Source organism: Netta rufina (assembly GCF_964035555.1).
Source record: "Netta rufina genome assembly, chromosome: 9".
Classification (NCBI taxonomy): Eukaryota; Metazoa; Chordata; class Aves; order Anseriformes; family Anatidae; genus Netta; species Netta rufina.
In genome coordinates, this window is record NC_140132.1 from 10,690,734 (window position 1) to 10,711,177 (window position 20,444).

Consider the following 20,444-nt stretch of genomic DNA (forward strand, 5'->3'; position numbering starts at 1 on the left):
TTTTCTTCAGGCAAATGCAGGCCCTGAGGCCTTTTGGTCCTGAGTGCACGTGTCCGGCACCACCAGCACAGGAGGAAGCAGCAGGCAAAGCTGAGGGTGGATTTTGCGTGTTTGGAGGTAGTCGCTTCCCTTCACCTGTCGTTTTACACCCGGTCTGGAATGGTATTGGTGAGACTGCTGTGCTTCCTGCCTGCTCCCCCTCCTGCTGAGCTGCAAGAGCCAGCTCCCCTGCCAGAGATCCACGCGGAGAAGGGATCCGGGCAACTGCTTGGCCTCGGAAGCAACAGTTGCCTTTTCAGGAGATTTCAGAGCCTGACCTAACTCAGCAGATGCTCGGTGCATAGCCTGGAGAAAAGTTGGAGGCACTTTGTGCGTTCTCTAGCCTGCCATACCAACCCACTGGAAGAGTGGTGCCAACGCGTTCGGGGAGGGTCGCACCAACACTAGAGAAAAGGACGGGCACTGCGGGAGGCCAGACAGAGGCAGAACGAGCCTCCTGTTGCTGCACCTCGCACCCTCTATAAGAAAGAATAAGGACAACTTGGTTTCGCTGCTCACAGGCGTGCTGCACCAGCTCACCCTCTGTGCTTTGAAGGCCCACTGCAAACATCCTGACAGCTGCAAACATCTCAAGCAGCATGTCCTCATACGAGAAGTAACATAGGATGTAACCCAGACCAAGAAAAAGGCCTTTTTCAGCGATAAGAGTCTTAGGATTTATCGCTACCTTATGTGCAGACATGGGAGGTCTGATCAGGCTGAGAACACGTTAAAATTGCTCAGGCTGCTGCTAGTTCACCACTATGCAAGTCCCGCGGCCGCGCTCCCATCAGGGATCTGAAATATCAAGTGCACTGGAAAAAAGGGATTGTCAGAAAAAAAAAACAACAAAAACAACAAAATATAAATACTACAAAAGCAACGTTACTGAGTGGGAACTGGACTGATCTGATACCACCTTGTCGGATCACACAGTGGTTTCTATAGTCTCAATCACTTCCATTTCACACTGTGAGGGCGACAAGAGTGGGCATTCATCTGGTTCCCAGCTGCTATCCGGGCTGTAATCTTCTTCTGAACTTAGCTCGGCCACCCCCTCCGTGTCCTCATCGCACGACTCCATGTAGTGAACCCCCACCGCGTTGATCCCGGAGTCCTCCGAGCTGGAAGGGGACGAGCAGTGATCTGTTTTTGGTGTATTGCTCTCTTTTGTGAGTAAGGCATTGCGGACAGAGACTTCCTCGGCCTTTGTCTTGTGGGGCACGGGGGGAGGCTGCCTCTGCACATAGCACATCTTCCCGTTGATGCATTTCACGCGGTAATTGTCAATGAAGAGGTCTGCGATCGTGCAGAACTGTGGGGAGGCGGGGGGCAGCGGGGGCTGGAAGACAGGCGCGAACTTCAGGAAGTGCTCGGTGAGCGAAACGGCGATCTGGATCGTGTTCGTGGCCTCCCGAGGGCGAACAGGGATCTCGGTGCTGGGAAGCTGCTCCACGGGTGTCATGGGCTGATAGACGTATTTACCTGCGGGGAAGGCAGAAGAGCAGCATGTAAAGACTTAGCTTTAAGTTAGAAAGAAGCCGATCAGGTGCTGCCTGCCTTTGGCAGTCAGTAATAACCTGCAGCTCCTGGCAGTCAGCAGCTGCTGTTTTAGTGGCTTCAAGGTGGTTTTTTTTAGTTCTCTCCTGGTGCAAGGTCTCTGATGCTTAATATTGTGCTAAGCACGGCTTCTCTAGCCTTGGTCCTGCTGCTCTCCCTCTCACTGCTCCCAAGACGTCTGTAGGAAGTCACTAACTTGACAAAATTGACTCCAGGGACCCAGCTCCCTGGCTGAGAAGTGGGGCAGACAGCAGCTCTGCCTGCACCCCTTTCTAGGGGAAAAAAAATTGCACAGATGCCCAGAAGATGCTTTTTCTTCCCCCCACCAAATGCAGAGCAGTTTCACCAGACATCTTTGCTACAATGATCTACGTTTTAGATTTTATTATTACTCTTAACGATGAGTCTCCTTGTATGCACTTCCACGTTCTTTCTTTCTGAGTGCTAACGTGTGATTTTCTATGTTACAAACCAGAGCACTCAGACGTGATGACAACTGGAATATTAAGGCAGAAAATAAGGGAATTCCCATGCCATAGAAATGCCTTTAACATTTTGATTATCTGGTTAAATAATAAGAAAAACAGGATTATGTTGGCTATGTAGAGCAGAACCAAGTGTGAACTGAAGAGCACAACTGAAATTCTCTACCAAAAGAAACAAATAAGAGAGCAGAAAATCAGTACTTTGTTAGGAAAAACTGAGAAACCTGAGGCTACGCCAAGACTGTGAAATGCTGCATTTTATTTGCATGAAGCCTCTGCAAGATTCATGCCTCCCCAGGGGGCTCATACGCTATGAAAGCACACGTTTCCATAAGACTTGCAAGTAGTGGGACTCTCAGCAGAGTTTTGATGCAGGAGTTACAAATATCACAAATACTCCTTTACAAAGGCCAAGAAAGTATCAAAGCAACGAGGGGCTGCTCTGATGCTCGAAGCTCTCTGGGTAAGGAGCAGAAAGGCACCAAAGGCCTGGCTGTGCTGGGACGAGGCGATGCCTCTGCCTGCCCTGCGTGTTTCTGTTGGCTCAGAGGTGGTGCAGCCTTTCCTCCTGCATTAGCTGTCGCTTTGGAAATTCGGAGCGGTGACTGTGTGTTTCTGCTCGGGGCAGCTGAGCACAGCCTGGACCAGCAACAGGCGAGGAGGGGACAGGAGAGGAGGGCTCGCTCTGCCATGCTTGCCTGGTAAGGAAGCCTGTCCTCAGCCCGGGAACCCTTCCCAGCCACACGACCAGCGCTGACTGCACCGAGCTCTCAGCCAGCGTGGCACTGGGCTGGGCGAAAGGATCCCAGCTCCTGGCTGTAGCTGTCGCTCTGCCAGCCCCAGCGAGCCAGGGCCCACACACAAGCTGTGCGCTGCCAGCCAGGCTCCGGTACGTCACCAGGGGAAACCTCGAGCGCTGGAGAAGGCTCTTCCCACCCTGCTGTGCCTGTTGGTACTGGAAGGGGGACAGCCTGCTGGAAAGCAGCCTGCGCCCCAGGGCTGGGGCTCCCGAACCCCTAGCGTCGGAGGAAAGACCCCAAAGAGGGGTGTGGGAGAGGCACAACGCGCGGCCAGCAAGGCAGAAAGTGGGCTCAGAGGAACGAGCACCAACCGTGCTGAAAAGAAACCCCCCTTGTCGTGCAGCCAGAGGGAACAGCCAGCAGCCGGGCAGAAAGCAGCGAGAGCGCTGCAGTAAGTGGGCCGGGGAAGAGAACATTTTGTGAATAGATTTGACCAGCTTCACTTGAATACCTCATCAAGCAGCTTTCTCCTAGGATCTGCGGAATGATAATTGTTAACAGAGCTGCTAGAAAAGCTCTGTGAGAATAAAACGGCATTTTTTTCTCCTACTTGATTGTGGCTGGATGGCAGTTAGGAAACACACAGCCGTCCTCTCCTCCTGCCATCTTTGTAGCAGTGTGGTCTAAGCTCGCTGTGTCTCAGAGGACTTCAGGGCAAGCACCAAAGCACTGAAGGCATCAACCGAGGCAGAACAGAGCATTTCTCCTCCAGAGCTGGCTGCAGCAGCAGCACGGACGTTGCTGTTCTGGCAGCTGCTGGGGCTGCAGCCTCCTGGGCCCTCCTCAGCCCCTGCACAGTACAACGGCGCCGGGGTGGCCGGGCAGGCCTTGCCCTCCCCACCTCACAGCAGCCTGTGCCTTCCTGCCCGCCGTTCTGCTCTGGAAATATTTTTTTCAAATCAGTGAACATTAAACGCGCTCCTGTCTTGCAAAGCAACCCAATGAAATGACCGCTGAGCATGCTGCTGGCTGGATTGGTGGCCAACAAATTCAGCTCACAGAACTGAAACGCAGCCTGCGTGGGACCAGCGAACCCTTGCCCGAAACCACGAGGCTGTACTGAGGCAGGTATTTGGGCCGCTTCTGCATGGGCTCCTGTTCCCTTCCATTAGCAGCCAAGGGTAAGACACACCACTGGAGAAAAAAAAGTCTCAACTCTTCTTTTGCCTCAATTCTGCTTGAAGTGTCCAAGGATGGCTCTGATAAAGATCGCAGTGGGATGAAGAATAAGGGTTTCAGTGCAAGGCTCTGACTGTCCGCTCAGCACTGCTGCCACGTGCTGCCAGAGGGGCTGGGGGAGGAAAAGCAGAGCACTTAAGCCACGGCAGCTCACAAGCACGGCATTAAAGGAAATCGAAGATCCATCCAATTTTACTCCTTTTCCTTTAAGGAAGATGGTCAAGGAAGAAGCTCACTGACAAACCGTGTTAGGTGGAGGACTTGTGTGCATGCCCTGTGCTGTCTCTCGCCGCTTGTCACAGAAGCAGAAATTTGGATTTTCCCAGCCAAGCTGGTGTCTGGTAACTGCAGCACTTCAACCCCCCGGGCAGGGCTTATAGCTGTAGCCTCTGCTGGGTTTTGGAAAACAGAAACCCAATCACAAGTGTGTGGCAATGCGAGGCCCTGGCTATGGTCACGCTTCGGCTCTGTTCGAAGCCAGGCTGAAAAGCACTGGCAGGAGGAGAGGTCGGGGAGCCGAGGCGCTCCTGGGTGTGTGGCTGCCTGTCAGAGCTGCACAACAGCGCGGGGCGATTCGCCGCGTGCTTCAAAACTGCCACGCTGGCACTAATTTCAGGGTAGAAGAAAGCAGCAGCTAGTCTGTTAGCAGAGGATTTCAAGCCCGTTGGTGTGACCTGACCTTGGCTGGAAACATTTCCTCGCCGTCCAAGGACAAGTGCTGCCAGGGAAAGGCAGAAATCACCTAATGGGAAAAAGAAAATTTTCCACATAAACTGATTTTCTGCGTTTCTTCAGGATTCTGTTATGAATTTGTTATTAAGTTCCAGTGGATTTTAGGGCCAAGCCTGTTTATTTTAGACGAAACCTCTCTTTTATGAACGTGATCAGTTACCTCTGTTAAAAGGTGCTGGTACTCACAGCTGGAGCTGTCAGAGTGGATCATGGCCAGGGCTGTGGTAATAGCATCGCTTATAGCTCCCTACCCTACATAATGCATGTAAATGCATCAACCACGATGCGGATGCTATGAAAAATTTATGCAGAAATTTAAAAATAAGATCGCCCACCCACTACAGCTTGCAAGATTGGCAGCAGTGTCTTTTTTTTTTTTTTTTTGTTACAGCAAATTACCCCCAAAGCACAAGTCCCACCTTCTTTTATGGTCTGGTAAAAGCCACCCTGAAATAAGCAGAAATGTTTTTGCTGACTTTAAGCAGCTGGCAAAAATCCATGATAAAATAGTATTTCGAGCACCTATTCCGACACATTCCTTTTAGTGCTCTAGCACGTAATTTATTGCAGCTTTATTTCCACCAAGTCAGTTGGAGAACTCTGAATTGAGCTCTGCTGATGAATGTTCCTGTAAATTACAGTGTTTTGCACAAATACAGATGCCAGACCAGACACCGCATCGCGAGTTGTTTCCTGGGTCAGTTGCCACTCCTGCCCACGCAGAAGACAGCATTTCAGTGAAGGAAAAATACCGCACATGGTGCACGCGAGGGTTTTTGTCCAAAAAAATCCAACTCTAAGTTCTGTGACAAGCAGCTTGCTGCAGTTGCGGAGGTTTGGGAAGACCCTGAGCACTGTAAGGCTGCTGCAGAGCAAACGCTGCAGCTCCAGCTCTGCGTTCTGCCAGTGCGGCACAAGGGCTACGGAAAACAGCACTGGGTTTGTGTCCCGGGTGTTGAACAGGAAATGCATGAAGCCAGGAGTGCCAGGATTGCTTTCATGGTAAGTCTCAGTTATCCATGCCAGCCGTATGTCGATGGATGGTACGAAATGCAAGACAGCTGAGAGCCCAGGGAAGCAGGTACGTCGGCTGTGCTCGGCGTCCTGCGGCTCCAGGCTCACCGAGCATCGCTCTGTGTGAACACTGCGCCTTTGTCTGCTGCTAATCACACACCGGGTTGTGCACAACTGCAAGGAGTGATTGTTTTTCCATTGCTTCATTATTCAGCCAACCCTTGTGAAAGCCTAAAAGCCAAATCCCCCAGAGAATTAACCCCCAGAGGCCATCAGGAGCTGGTTATGGCAGGGGCCAGCGGAGCTGCAAGCCCTGGTGTGGGGCACAGAGCTCAAGCAAACAGACTCGTCCCGCTTGGGAAACACTTTATCCCCACAAAGTAGACATCCATGTACATAAAGTCTCTTTGTGGTATTGATTACCAGAGCGATGCGGTTGATTGATTGGAAGCTGTATTATGGTGTCTCCTGAATATAAAAAATAAATAAAAGCTTTTAGAAGTAAGCCATGAGGTCATTTCTTTCTGTTTTTTTGCTAATTGAGCAGTCGACATGCATCTTTACCGAACAGACACAGCAGTAATTTCCGTGGCTAATACAAAATAACTTAACCATGAAATAAGCAGAGGTGCTGCTTAAACACTTAATTCTCCACTTCGCTTCGTCCCAGCATTCTAGTTTACCTCTGACACCGATGTGCTTGGCGTGGTAAAAAAGAAATGAAAACTTCACCTTTCAGCAGCAGGGTTTCTCATAACAAAGCCCCCACCCTCATCCTCTCAAAATGCTACCTCAAAGGATTTTTCCTTATAAACAGCAACATGAAACGTACCACACTTCAGAAAGACGATAAAAGATGGTTCTGGACCTTCTGTTGTGGGTTTCGCACATCTAAATCAGCAATACCTATGGGGTAGCAAACAGCTGTTTGCATGCAAGACGTTTAGACATATTTTAACCAAAACAAAAGCTTTTTTCATATGTATGCTTTCTCTTGCAGCTGCTTGGACAAAGATTTCTACACCTGCCAGTTCACCTCCTCTCCCCAAATCTGCAGGATTAGTGACGCACTGCCAATTGTATGCTAACTAAAAAAGCCTGGCTCAGTTCAACCGGTGCAGCTCAGGAACTTCTCCCGTGACCCTGAGCTGGCTGAGCGCCGTGGTGAAAGCACGAAGCTGAGGGGTGCTGGAGGAGAACGGGCTCTGGCTGCAAAGCAGATTTCACTGCCTTTGGACATGGTGCACGATTCAGAGAGGCTGATGCCGTGGCAGCTGTGTGCTCCTGCAGTAGGGGTGAGCACTGTGGGTACCAGTGGAGAGCGGCTGGTTTGGGTCTGAAGCTTTTGCTTGATGCTGCTACACTGGCGTAACAGCGGCAGCAAGCTTGGGTTGCAAAGTCAGCCTGAAGGCTGACACATGCAGCACTGCCACTGTCGTATCTTACCTAACACCATGGCAGGTGTCAGGAACGTGAGCCAGGGAATGAGCCACCAGGGGAGAAGAAGATTTCAGGACACTGAGGCACTGTCAGCTTTACAGTACCAGCTGAAGCAGAGCTGAACTGTGCCGTCGGTGGCTGCAATGAAGCACGACTAAAATGTTTGTCAACGTTGAAGCCTCCTCTTATGTAAAGCTAGGGAACGCCTTAACACAAGTGATACTCTTGCCTTGCACTTCTTCCAAGCAAATTTGCAAAGCATGCAGAGGTTGTTCAAACAAATTTCTACTTTGGCAAATGCAAACAGAGCAAGCACTGCGCTCCCAGTACTCCTGGTATAAATGGCAGGCACAGTAAGGGATCGCAGAAGACACAGAGGAATAATTCTGCAGAGGAGCAGCGGTTACCCCAGCACCCCAAAGGAACACCAGTTACCCCAGCACCACCGTGGAAGAGGTCGCAGCAGGCCCGTGGCAGCCTGTAAGTACACTGGGCAGCGTCAGCAGGCTCTGCCCTCCCAGCCGTGTGTCCCCCAAGCAGCAGGGCAAGCAGCCTCTTCTCCCAGACACAGCTGCACCAGAGCACCAACACGTCTGTCCCGCTCCCTATCTCAGCCAGGCACAGGAAGGAACCAGCCTGGTGCTATTTCTTTAGTGGCTCCCCAGCAGCAATCTCGTACAGTTGCCAATTTTCTTCTCATATGAAGCAGAGGTGTTCCCTCTGATTGCTGTATAGTGAGAGACAGCTGTGACAGCCCTTGACTTGATGAGCCGTGAGCTTTTCACAGAAATCTGAGAAAGGGGAAAATAAGAAAGTTTTTCTTCCTCATAACGTGTATGCTAATGCCCTTTGGTCTTGATTTGTTTTAAATACAAAGAAGGATCATGATCTTCCATGCTGTGAGTCTTTCAGGATTTTCTGCATGCTTCCACTAATAGCAAGTAACTCAAATGCAAACAGACCCAGAGCTTCGTGCTACCATCCCTGCTCTTTCCTCTCGTTCCTTGTACGGATTTACCAGCCTTAAGGAAAAAGCAACACTGGAGGATTTAGGAATGCTTCGTGCAGCTATCAGCCCTCATAAAGGGGCCACATTTGCTTACTGCCTGTTACAAGGGAACCCAACAAGGCACAGCACATGTGTGGTCCAGAAGTAACATGGCAAGGGCTGTGTTCATCACAGGTACTGCTACCCACAGCCTGGCACACGGTGGCTTAGGAAGACGCAGACACAGCATCCCAGGTGCTGCAGTCCCTCTCGTTACCTGCACGAGCACAGCTGGCCGCGAGCACAGCAGCTGAGCGCTGGCAGTCAGGATCTGAGCTCTGAACCCAGCATTTGCCTTCCACCATCCCTTCGTGCAGCTGCTCTGCAAAGAGGAGAGCAGCCATGTTTTGCACTTCCCTGAAAAATGTTATCCCTCCAACTTATGCTAGATATTTGTTAAATTCAGCACAGAAAATAGCAAAAAAATGCCTTAGTGTTAAATATTTATTTTACAAAACCATCCCTGTGTACCATCTGCTCGAGATTCAGCATCCCATCACTTCCACGCAGACAGCCAGCGTGCTGATATGGTAACAGAGAAGGATAACCACGGCTCGGTGTCAGGTGCTACCTACGGAGAGTGAAGGCACAGGCAGTGGGGACACAAGTACCTGCCCTCCAGGGGCAGAGCACACCCTGCAGGTGGTGCGACCGTGGGCTCCTGTGCGAGATGGGAACACTTCCCTGCGAATTCTTAAGCAAACAGAGCAGCTCGATGGTCCTTGAAGGGCAGGTCCTCTCCAAAGGGCCAGGCGCTCTGCCCCCACGGCAGAGCTGAGGCAGGAGCCTGTTCTTTGGAGCTCGGAATAGCTGCTGCTTGGCATAGATGAGTCTTTATGGCCACAGTCCTTTTTCCTGGTGGGTTGACAGGAGAAACAACAGCATATGTGTTGTGCTGTACCTGTGCTGCTGCCTTCCTGGTGTCAGAGCACGCGTCTCCTGCTGACAAGTCATCTGTGCCGGGGCCTGGCAGAGGGCCGGCCTTCTGGGCTCAACAAACAGCACGTTCATCAGCTTCATGGCTGGGGAGCGCGGCCCTACGACTGACACAGGCCACCCTTCTGACCCCATTCTGTTGGTTCTTCTGGTGACCTGCTCACGTTTCCATTCATACTTTGCTCATCCCAATCTTTGTATTTCTGTTACAAGGCTCTACAAAACCCATTTCTGAAGTGTTTAACACTCTACTCTCCCTACTTACACCCAAAATATGCCACCGAACAGAGCTGAGGCGCATGGGTACTGGTGCTGACCCCTCCCTCAGAGGGGTTTGAGATCTCTGCAGGAGGATACGAAGCACCAGGTACTGGAGGAGGAAGAGTGCCAGCAGGTTGCACAGCGTCCCACCGTGCCACGGCAGGTCTAGAGGCAGAAGGCAGGAAAAGCAAGGAAAAAGGGGTCTCCTCACGCAAGAGGGCTGCAGGAGCCCATTAGTGCAAGCTGGCAGTGTCTGAGCCCCTCAGCAGGGACAAGCAGCACTCCCCAAGTGAAGCGCAGGCACCTAAAATACGGCTCCAAGGCAGCAAAGGCCCCAAAATCCCACCACTGCTGGCAACCACACAGCAAGAAGCACGAAGCAGCCCAGCTTGATGGTTGAGATGGCCGCAGGTGTGCTCCGGTGTGGGCATCGTGCACGAGGGCAGGCGGCAGAGCTGCTGTGACCACGCTGCGGGGCCGGGTGCGAGCAGCCAAGTAAAGCAGCGCTTCTACCAACACGTGTGTGGGCTCCCGAGCTCTGCAGCCACCGGTGAGAACAGGAATACAAATGCATGCTCCTGTTAAAACTGTTTTACAACACAGGTTATATATAAATTCCAACTGTTACGTTGCTTAAATTAAAGTCTGAGTATATTAAAAACAAGGTACAGTTGCCAAGCGATCAGACTTTACTTTTCCAGTAGGTCTCTGACCCCCATCGATGTGAATGTACTGAACTACTGGCAAAAACGTCTCTCAACTGCAGCAACTGCACTTCTTGAATTCTGTGATCGGGCACTACCCAAAAATTGCTTCCTGGGAGAATGCAAGGCATTCTGAAAACATGCTCCGTATCTTATGGACAGATACATTCACACAGGTGCTGGAGTAAAAACCGCAGCACACTGAAACAGGGTCACTTTCTATACACAGAGGGAGAGACAGACTACCTGGATGCCAACCTACCACCAACCAGCTTTCTGCATTACTCTGAGCTGATGCCATCCACCAACGGCTAAGCCCACACTGTCACAGCTCTCACTCGGAGCATCTCAGAACGTGAGCGAAGCATTTCAGATCTTGTCCTTTACAGAGACAAAAATTCCCAGCATAGACTTACCAATGTGCAGAACGAAGTTAACAAGGCTTGAAGTGACTCACGAGGTGTAAGGCAGCTTTGGGTAAATTGCGAGGCATTGCAGAAAAACACCCCAAGATGCCCATTCTGTACGAGCCCGGCTCTGCTGGCTTCATCACCACATGCAGAGGGAGAACGGACGTGCTCCTGATGAGCACCCAGGTGCTGCCAGGGGACTCAGGGTCCTGTGCCAAGCACCTGAAAGCACTCGTCAGTGCTCCCAGCAAACCTGAGCACAAGCTCAGCTCTGCAGACCTGCAGGACAGGAACCATGAAGATGACAATCTCGTGATTCAGGTATAGGGCAATGCGAGGATATGACCACGGGCTGTAGTGAAGATACATGAAACATCCATCAGCAACCACAGGAGTAAAAGTAGCACGTTAGAGGGCACCGGAGCCGTACACTTTTGCATTTAGACACCCGAATTAAATATGCTCACAGAATCAAACAGGAAAATCGACTTCCTCACTTGCAGAGTCCAGGAAGGAAGCCGCACGTTTGCCAGGGGCACTGGAGCTCCAGCACACATTTCATCTGTGAGCTGTTACTCTGCAGTGAGAAAAGTGCCTCGAGCGTTTTCCCAGAACGAGGACCTCGGAGCAGGAGCAGAGGCTCAGCCTTCATCACAAACCCTTTCAGGAACATCCTGAATTCACTGCCAACCACGCCAGCTGACGGGACAAAACATTAATGAATTCTCCCTCCAAGCTGCTTGCTTCTGGAATAAGACAGCCGCAGCCTCCTCATTTCAGGCTGGTCCTGAGCAAGCTTCATGAAAACAGCAGGTTAACCCTTCAAGCAGTTACAGAAGAGAGATCTCCTTTATCCACAGCTCTCAGCAGCTTTTTGCAGCAGCTCACGGAGTTTTGGGCAAGCAGACATAATGTTTTGTGAATCATGCTCCTCAGATGGACGGACAGATTATGAAACACAGCCTCATTGTCATGCATGGCAACCAGGAGGTTTTGGCTAGCAGAAAGCAGTTTGGTACACAAGGCTCCTTTTTGTCAGGACTTCTGGAGAAAGAAGTGCAACGATTTCTATTCGATCCTGTATGAGGCACAGAATTAGTCCTGCAAGATGTACTTAGTGCATGTAACTTGAATTCAAAGCTTTTCTCGTGGTCTACTCCTGTTAAGAGTTTCTGTTGGTAATGATGATGATAATAAAAAAGGATCAGGCACGTCTCTAGACATAACTGTGCATCCCAGCAAGGATTTCAAAATGAATGCCAGCAGGTTCTTTCAAAGGCACTGATGTTTCCACAGGGTTTGATGAAATCTACATGTTTGGGTTCTCTCCCTGAGACACAGCATTAACAGTCTATTCACGCTGCGATTTGGGGATTATAACTAAAACCACAGCAACAAACCACAGCAATCCAGGGCCAGAAAGGTGCACCCGTGAAAACCGGCAGAGCGCCGCTTACCCTTTGAGTTACACATCAGGCTGCATTGAGCTGACATTCCTTCTTTCGCTGTGTACAGCTCAGCGAAATGAAGCCAGAATATCATAGGTCTTCAGAATACAGGTGAGGAGAAGATGTTGCACAGCCACAGGCAGCGAACGCTCGTTAAGCATGTTTCCCCGGCACAAGCTGACAAATCCACCTCTGGGCGAGCCTTGCCTGGTGCTCAGCACAGTGCCTTGCTTGTGCACAAGCATTATGTCCAGATACACAGACTTACACCAGATGGATGTTCAAATCCTTTTCACAGCAAACACAAAAGAAAAGTGGGTATTTCTTCTGGGCTTTGTAGTCATTCTGCCGCCAAGACAAGCCATTCCTCACAGAACCCCCAGCCCCGAGTTCCTGGCCCAGCTGCTCCAGTTCTCCTTAGGCAGAGCTCTTCCACAGCTAAAAGGTGCGAGCTACCCTCAGTATTCAGCCTCATAATTTAAAACACAACCATGTTACAACTCCTTTTCCACATTTACCCACCAAGTCAGTCCTCAGGACAGGGTTTTGTCCTGTGGAACAGCACCACTGAAGATTCAAGCCGCCCCCAGTGGTGTCTGGCCAGGACAGGCCGGCCCACGCTGCCTGCTGGAGGAGAGCCCACCGCCAGGTACACGAGGCACAGTCACCCTGATGCCCGCACAAGCCACCAAAACCAAGGCAAAGGAAACCCCCCAGAAGAAAAGCGAGTCTTTTGGAGGCCTACAGCACATGCAGCGCCATAGAGCGCCCCAGGGCTGTAGCTGCTTCCCAAATGTGGAGAGATCAACAGAAGCTGGCTGGCAGGCAGAGCCAATTCTCTTTAAACCCACAAGCTCTGTCACGGTGCACTTGAAAACCTTCAATAGACACTTTAGCTCACTTACCAGTGCTCTGTTACAGGAAACAAAGGCTGCCTTGCTGATTCCCTGCTTACAGTTCTCACAGGCAGGCTGGGGTCTAAATAATTGCACGGGTTTCAAAGATTGTCAGAGCCCTGCTGGCGGCTGCTGTCACTTCAGAGATGGGGGAGACACCACGGAAATAGCACTTGGGATGTGCACTTGGTGTGCAGCACCCAGCTGCCTGCGTACTGCATGCCTCACTGCAGAGCGGGGCCAAGGACCAGCACCCGGGGCCGGGATGTGTCCGCTGCCAGGAGCGGTGGGAGAAAAGAGCAGTTTTGCGGGGTGGAAAATTAATGTTTTTAGCTAAGAATGTTGTAAAGTAAGAACACCAGTGTGTCAAGCAGAGAAAGCTGTCAGAAGCAAAGCTCAGAGTACTCCCAGGTGCAGTGAGTGTACTGACTGGCTTCGCTCCGTGGCAGCAGCTGTGGGAGACCAACCATCACCTCTGGCTGCCCTGCAAGAACGACTGCACACAGACCCCAAATCACGGCCAGCTTGTCAGCCCCATGGCAGCCCCAGGTGCCCACAAGCAGGCAATGAGGAAGCGATGCAGCTGGCTCTGAGAACAAGAACCCCTGGCCTCCCTGTCACTGTGGGCAGCCAGGCACACGATTTAAGTATGCTTGGTTTCTTCGTCCCCGCAGGGTGCACTGCCACGGCCAAAATCAGGGGAGCCCTCCCCCCTGAGCTGCCCGGAAAACATATGCCCTTCTTGGCATGCCACCTGCCACGTAAGCCCATCTCCTCCTGTTGGCTGAGGAACGCCAGGGCTTCTTGCCAAGCTGCCTGACCTGGTGCAGACCCCACCAGGTCAGGACGCAGCTTGGGGCACAGCGGTCCCGTAAGGACGTGAGGTGCACCACAGCACAGAGAGCCATCGCGGGGCGCAAGGGCAGGGGAGCATTTGTACCTCTGAAAACCTACACTGCCCCCACAATCTGTTCAGAGGTCTGAGCCCAGCGACTGTTTTTCCTTTCTGACCACCCAAACGAGGCTCACGGCTCTCAGCCGTGCTCAGTTTGCTTTCCTGTAGTCGTCGAGAACAGCTGGATCTGGAGAAGCGGCGGAACACAAAATTTATTTGCTGCATCAGTTTTTCAGTGTGAGATATGCAAGAGGCTTTAAGTAATAAAGGTCTGCTTTTTGGATGCTGAACCTGGGTAAAATAATAAGCCACAGAGAGACTAATATACGGTAGCAGTTCCTGTCTGCTGATATGACTGCTGTGAAATGAGTGTTGTGGAAGCGTTATTCGTGACGGATTTTTGATAATTGCAACACAGCGTACTGAGAGTTTTGCAAGGTGTTTAACGTACTGCAAAACGTTCAGATGGAAAATCAACCCTTGCAAAGGAGTTACAACAGAATGCCCTATCTTTGCACTGTCCAGGAACGAAGCCAATCCTGAAATCCTACTGAGTGCAATGCCTTCTCTGATGAGCTACTTTTTAGGCAGTGAGATGAGAAACCACAGCCCAAGTCTAGCTGTCAGGACGGAGGTAACCCCTGGCACCTGCCCCCTTCTGACAGAAGCAGCGACACCATGCAGGCAGCAACCTGCTGATGGGCATCGCAGACAGCACCAGCACGAATCAGACCCGCAGTGGAAACCCAGAGGCGAGGAAAGGAAGGCAAGCACCTTGCCGCACACCTACCTCTGTTGTGTGTCGTCTTTTTGGACAAACTGAGCAATTTAAGGCTCTCACCCTGCAGCTAATGAACAAAATCCCACAGGGCTGCCAGAGGGACAGAAGAAGGGGAGCAGGGGGAGCCCCCCTGGCAAGGGGAACGTGCACAGGCTGGAAGGTGCAAGCAGGAGCAGCATGTAACAGGACAAGTGTGGGTCAGACGTTTTTTAAACCAAAAAAAAAAATCCTCCTTGGGCAGCACTTTCCTCCCTGTTGCATGGCCCCAGCGGGGAGGGCATCACAATGCCTGCTGCAGCCAGCTACAAGGTGCTCTCATCCTCCAGGGCCCCTCGTTGCACCCTCTGTGCTCCCCCCCCAGGAGCTTACAGAGGTTTTATTTGGCCCACTAGCGAGCCAGCTCCCCCCTCACCCAGAAACCTGCTCCCCACCAAGCACCAAACAGTGACAGTGATCTGAAATAAACTGCCAGGCCCAGACACAGAAGTCACAGACACAGCACCTGAGGGTTTTGGAAATGTTTGGACATACCGACCAGTCTCTGCAATCCTGCCTGCCAGCCACTATTGCCATTTTACGGAGGGAAACATCAGAGGTAAAGAGAAAGCCTAAGGGAGTGCTTACTGCAGAGCGTGCCACCAAAAATGGCTTTGGGGAATTCAGACTAGGTTCTTTCTCAATTATTACTTCTATAGCCAAGTGGCTCAGCAACGCTGAATTGTGTCTGTCACTGAAGTAAGCAGATGTGATGCTGAATACACATGAGGAGGCAATCTACTGCCTGGAGCGGCAGTGAGTTTGTGTCATTTTTCAGTGCAGGTGCACTTCAATCGAGCTGACATCCTCCAGGACCATGGACACCAATGGAAAATAACACTGCACGGGCCATTTTAATTGACGTTGGGATTCCTGTACCCCTGTGCAGCTTTTAGGAGTCACAGCGCAGCACTTTCAAGAGCCCTCTGAGGATTCCTGAGGCAGTATTACAGCACTGTCTTTATGGAAGATAACTTCCAACACTGCTTAATTACATCGCTGACCTCTATACCATCTTCCATTATAGGCCTCGTTCTTACCCCCTTTTAAGTCCAACTCCACTCATTTTGCAAGAGCAGGATACAAAGAGATCCTCAGCTCAGACATTTGCATTAGGAAATAAGGGGGCAAGAAGGGAGCGTTCTTGTTCCTAGCTTTCAGATTAACCAAGAACACGAAGTTTGTGACTTCTTTCATTTAAAATGACAGCTTTGTAGGACAAACACATCTGAAAGTTTCCTTAGCCGTAAAGGGAGAAATTAAGAAAAAAGTTTGTACTTTTTACAAAAGCTACAGTTATTTTTAGTTCCTGTGATTGCCACAAGGAAGCTAAGGGTTGGATGGCATCTCAAGAAGATGTCCTTCCAGGAGGGAATCAGCTCTGTGTCACTCCAGGAGACACTGGTCTAAGCCCTCCCTAAAGGCCTCCAGTGAATGTGACTCCTCACTGTCTGAAGCACTCTGCTTCATTTCTCTTGTTTTTTAACATGTTTTTTACTACCAAGCCTAAACTTTCCTTGCCACAGGTAAGTGATAACTGGTTATCTTCCAAGTCTGCATGGAGAAGGACTAGAACACAACTTCCTTTCCCTTTATCCTTTGCAAAGCTCATCTCCTCTCCCTCCCTCGGTGCTTTTACAGCCCAAGCAACGGCTTTGCTTTTGCACCCCCCTGGAAATCCTATTTTCTGCGCCGAGCGCTGTGACCTCCTACAGAACCTCCCCAGTTCTCCTACAGTTTTTTTGAAGTGCAATGCTCAAAACTAAACCCATCAGTCTGGTTTCATCATTACTGAGCTGAAGAGACTAATTAAATTGCATGCTTGCAATGTTCCTGTTAATGCATCCCCAGTGAAGTGAAGGCTCGGGTTCTGTTTTTGGATTTTCTACCACAAAGGCCTCCTGCTGATGACGCATATCCAGTTTGTGATCCATCTTAATCCCCAGATCCTTCTCTGCAACGTCACTTCTCCAGGTGTTCCCAGCTCTGCGATTGACTTCCCCATCCCAGGACTATCCCTGCTGATTTCCGACAACATCTCCAGTTTACAAACACCATTTTGAGCTCTGATCTTGTCCTACGGAGTGCTTAGGAGCTCAAATAACTGAAGTCACAGCAATTCTGGAAAATAAAAATACATCTAGGTCGTAACTGGAGGGCCTTTGTGTCACTGACGAAACGCCACTCGTGAGACATCCCTTTCCCTGCGCAACAGGCGACTGTGACACCTCCTCACGTAGCCAGTTGTCACCACACAGCACTCATTGCAGGGTGCTGACAAAACACAGCTGCTCCGAACTGCTTTCAAATGAGCCCCAAATTAGGGGAACAGTCCTAATCCATGCATTTAATTCAAACACAAGCTCTCATCCAAATAAAAGGAGCCTTTTTAGGCAGACCCTTTTTCCATTAAACCAAATTTGCAAAAACCGCACGAATGGGAAACCCACGTAGGAGTTTAAATTACAAAGAAAGGCAGTGACAGACCGAAATGGAGAACAGGGTGTCAGGAGTCAAGGGACATCCTCGGCAGCACCCAGCAGCCCTCACGCCGAGGTTCAGCTCTAACCCCGTCCCTTCAAGCTTTAAGATCTCCACGGCACAACACGAGCCAAGTCCCTAGCTCCATCACCATTTTCTGACCTCAGACAGACAAACTGGTTGGAAAGCCTGCTCGTCAGGGATGTATGTGATTAATTATTCATTGAACTGCCTTTGGCCGCCCCAGCCATGATTGCCCACATCGGTATCTCCAAGGCAGACATCAAAGTTGTCGGGCACCTTTCCGACAGAGTTGGCTCTGCACTACGTTTTGAGGCAGTAACTATCTGCTGTATCCTGCAGGGGTTATTTCTCTACTCAGAGCATTTTAAGTCACGCATTCCTGCAAGAATAAGCAGGATTGCAAAGCGTAGGAATGGGAAGGAAGCCCCCAGCCACAAGGACAACCCCGGAGGACGAAGCAGCATGCAGAGGCTTTCCCTGATGCTTCAGCACCGGCAGCGGGGCCACGGCACGGGGTTGCCTGCAGCAGGCCTCTGGGCAGCCCCCCGGCTGCTGCCACGGCTCCTTGGGAAGGGACCGGTGGGATGGGATGGGATGGGACACAAGGGGACAGGATGGGATGGGATGGCACGGGAAGGGACAGGAGGGGATGGAACAGGAGGGGATGGGATGGGATAGGATATGGGAAGGGGCAGGAGGGGATGGGAAGGGAAGGGAAGGGAAGGGAAGGGAAGGGATGGGATGGGATGGGATGGGATGGGATGGGATAGGATAGGATAGGATAGGATAGGATAGGATAGGATAGGATAGGATAGGATAGGATAGGATAGGATAGGAGGGGACGGGATGTGGGATAGGAGGGGACAGGATGGGACGGGATGGGATATGAGGGGACAGGATGGAATGGGATGGGATAGGATAGGATGAAGTGGGATGGGACGGGACGGGATGTGGGATGGGAAAGGACAGGAGGGGAGGGGAGGGGATGGGATGGGATGGGATGGGATGGGATGGGATGAGATGGGATGGGATGGGATGGGAAATGACAGGAGGGGATGGGAAATGACAGGAGGGGATGGGACGGGACGGGTCAGGACGGCAGCACCCTGGGCAGCGCGGAGCCGCTCCCCCCCCCTCTCCCCTCGCCCCCTCGGTTTTGGGGCCGTTTTGGGGCCGCGGGCTCGCTCGCTCACTCACAGTGGCACCATCCCAGGTGGCAGCACCAGTGCAGGCGGAAGCAGCGGCCGTGGCTGTGCGTGGCGCAGAGCGAGAGCCCGTCGCAGGGCTGAAAGTCGGGTCTGCCCGCGCAGCTGCGGGCCAGCGCCTGAGCCTCGTCCAGCTTCTCGCTCTTCGCCGCCGCCCCGCTCATGGCGCCGCCGCTCCGCCCGCAGCCCCCGCGCCGCAGCGGCCAGGAGGAGGAGGAGGAGGAGGTGGAGGAGGAGGAGGAAGAGGAGGGGAGCAGCCGCACGGCAGCAGCAGGAGGAGCAGGAGGCGCCGAGCCGCAGCGGGGACCGCCCGCGCCACGGGGGCAGCGCCGCGGGCAGGGCCCGGCCCCAGCCCCAGCCCCGACGGCTCCGCCCCGCCCCGCCCCGCGGCCACCCGCCCGCCCCGGGGTGGCCCCGGGGTCCCCTCGGTGTCCCCCTGTCACCCCCGGTCCCCTCTCGTCTCCCCCCGGTCCCGGGGCTGCCCCTGTGCTGCCTCGCCCCGACGGTCCTGGCCGGGGCAGGCACGGCTGCGGCTGGGGTTGGGGTCGGGGTCGGGGCTGGGGTCGGGGTTGGGTTGGGTTGGGTTGGGTGCTCCCGGGTTCCTTCCCCACACGCCGTGCTCCCAGGCAGGTGGAAGTGTTTCTGCCTGCGCATGCTGTGGTTCTGTAAACGCCGATAAACTTTGCCTTCCATTTTGTGAGACGACCACGGCACGATTTCGGCTGTCGGAGGTACGAACGCGTGCCCGTACCTGCGACAAGCGCACCCCCGGGCTGAAGCTGGAGGGGGTGTCACCTCTAACAGCGCGATATTTGGCTTCCCGAGTGTAGCAGTGGGCTTGTCTCCCCGTCAAGCCTGAACTTTAACTGTGCTTTGATTGTCCCCCCGGTCAGCACTAGCAGAGCTGAAGCCAGCCTCCTGTTTGGGCAGAAGTCAGGCTGTTGCTCGCAGCCACCCAACTGCGCAGTGCCACCAGCTCCCTGTCTCTCATTTGTCCTCCAAAACGTTCGGACACGGCTCCTTCGGGGCCGTCCTTGGGGCAGATCCCAGAGCCGTCCCAGTGCTGAGCGCCCTCCTGAAGATGTGCTGAGCAAAGCGTCTGCGTCGTGCCCACAGAATGAGCTTGAGAACCACCAAGCCACACGTGTATCACTGTGCCAGCTGTGCGGTTTACGGGGAAAATCGAGGAATATGGGTCAGTGACTGGGCACAGACTTGCCTGGGGACTTTGTGAGTACGGTCCCTGGCTTGCTGAGCAGAGCCCTCTTCTCCCCGAAGACACCAGAGTGGGAGGGCTTGGATGTTCCCTGTGGTCACCCAGCGCCTTCGGGCAATGCACACAGGCAGCCAGCACCTACCTGGGCGCTGCTGCCCGTCCTGCAGTCCTGGGGAGTGTCACAAAATGTTTCCACTGCCGTCCTTCCAGGGCTGATTGTGGCTGCTGAGTCAAAACCGGAGCTGGCTGCGGGTGGCGGGGAGGTTCAGGCCATGCCTCGGGGATGGGGCCGTCAAATTCAGCCGAACCGGGCTGGAGTTGGGTGCCCTGCTGGGAGCCCTGAGCCTTCCTGGGCACTGGGCGCTGCGACTGAGGGTGCTTCACGAGCCAGCTGATCTTCAGGGCCTCCAGGGTTAATGGCACTGGGAAGTGAATTTTCTGAATCGCTCCTCAAGGCTTAGCTGCCTTTGTTATGCTGAAATCCCACTGAATTCAGCAAACATTCAAGGCCTTGCACAGCTGTTTGCAAGCGGAGGAAAAACTGATTGCAAAACCAGGTGCTTCTTTGGCACTGTCCTGCTGGTTTGCGAAGAACGTCCTAAAAATTCGTGTTCCCTGGAGCCTGCCAGCAGCAAACAGGAAATGCAGCTCAGCTCCCGTGAGACCCCAGGCGCAAGAACTGCCTCTCCTGCTCCTGGCACGAAGCCCTCCTTCACCACCACTGCTTCTCCTCCAGAGCTGCTCTCACCCCCAGCTCGGGCTGCAAGATTACTTTCTGTTGAAAAGCAATTCCGCCAAGGAAGGTGAACTGCGGGTCAGAGAACTGGGAGTAGGTGTTTCTGCCGAGACTCAGG

General features: G+C 52.5%; 1 protein-coding gene across 1 annotated transcript; it reads right to left on the reverse strand.

Moving 5' to 3' along the window:
• Positions 1-952: 952 nt before the first annotated feature.
• On the reverse strand, positions 953-18,538 carry LOC311212445 (UPF0524 protein C3orf70; the record flags this gene model as incomplete). Its single annotated transcript, XM_084291817.1, has 2 exons — positions 953-1,524; positions 18,367-18,538. 2 exons carry the CDS (start codon positions 18,536-18,538, stop codon positions 968-970), a joined length of 729 nt encoding a protein of 242 aa, XP_084147943.1. The 3' UTR covers positions 953-967.
• Positions 18,539-20,444: the final 1,906 nt, after the last annotated feature.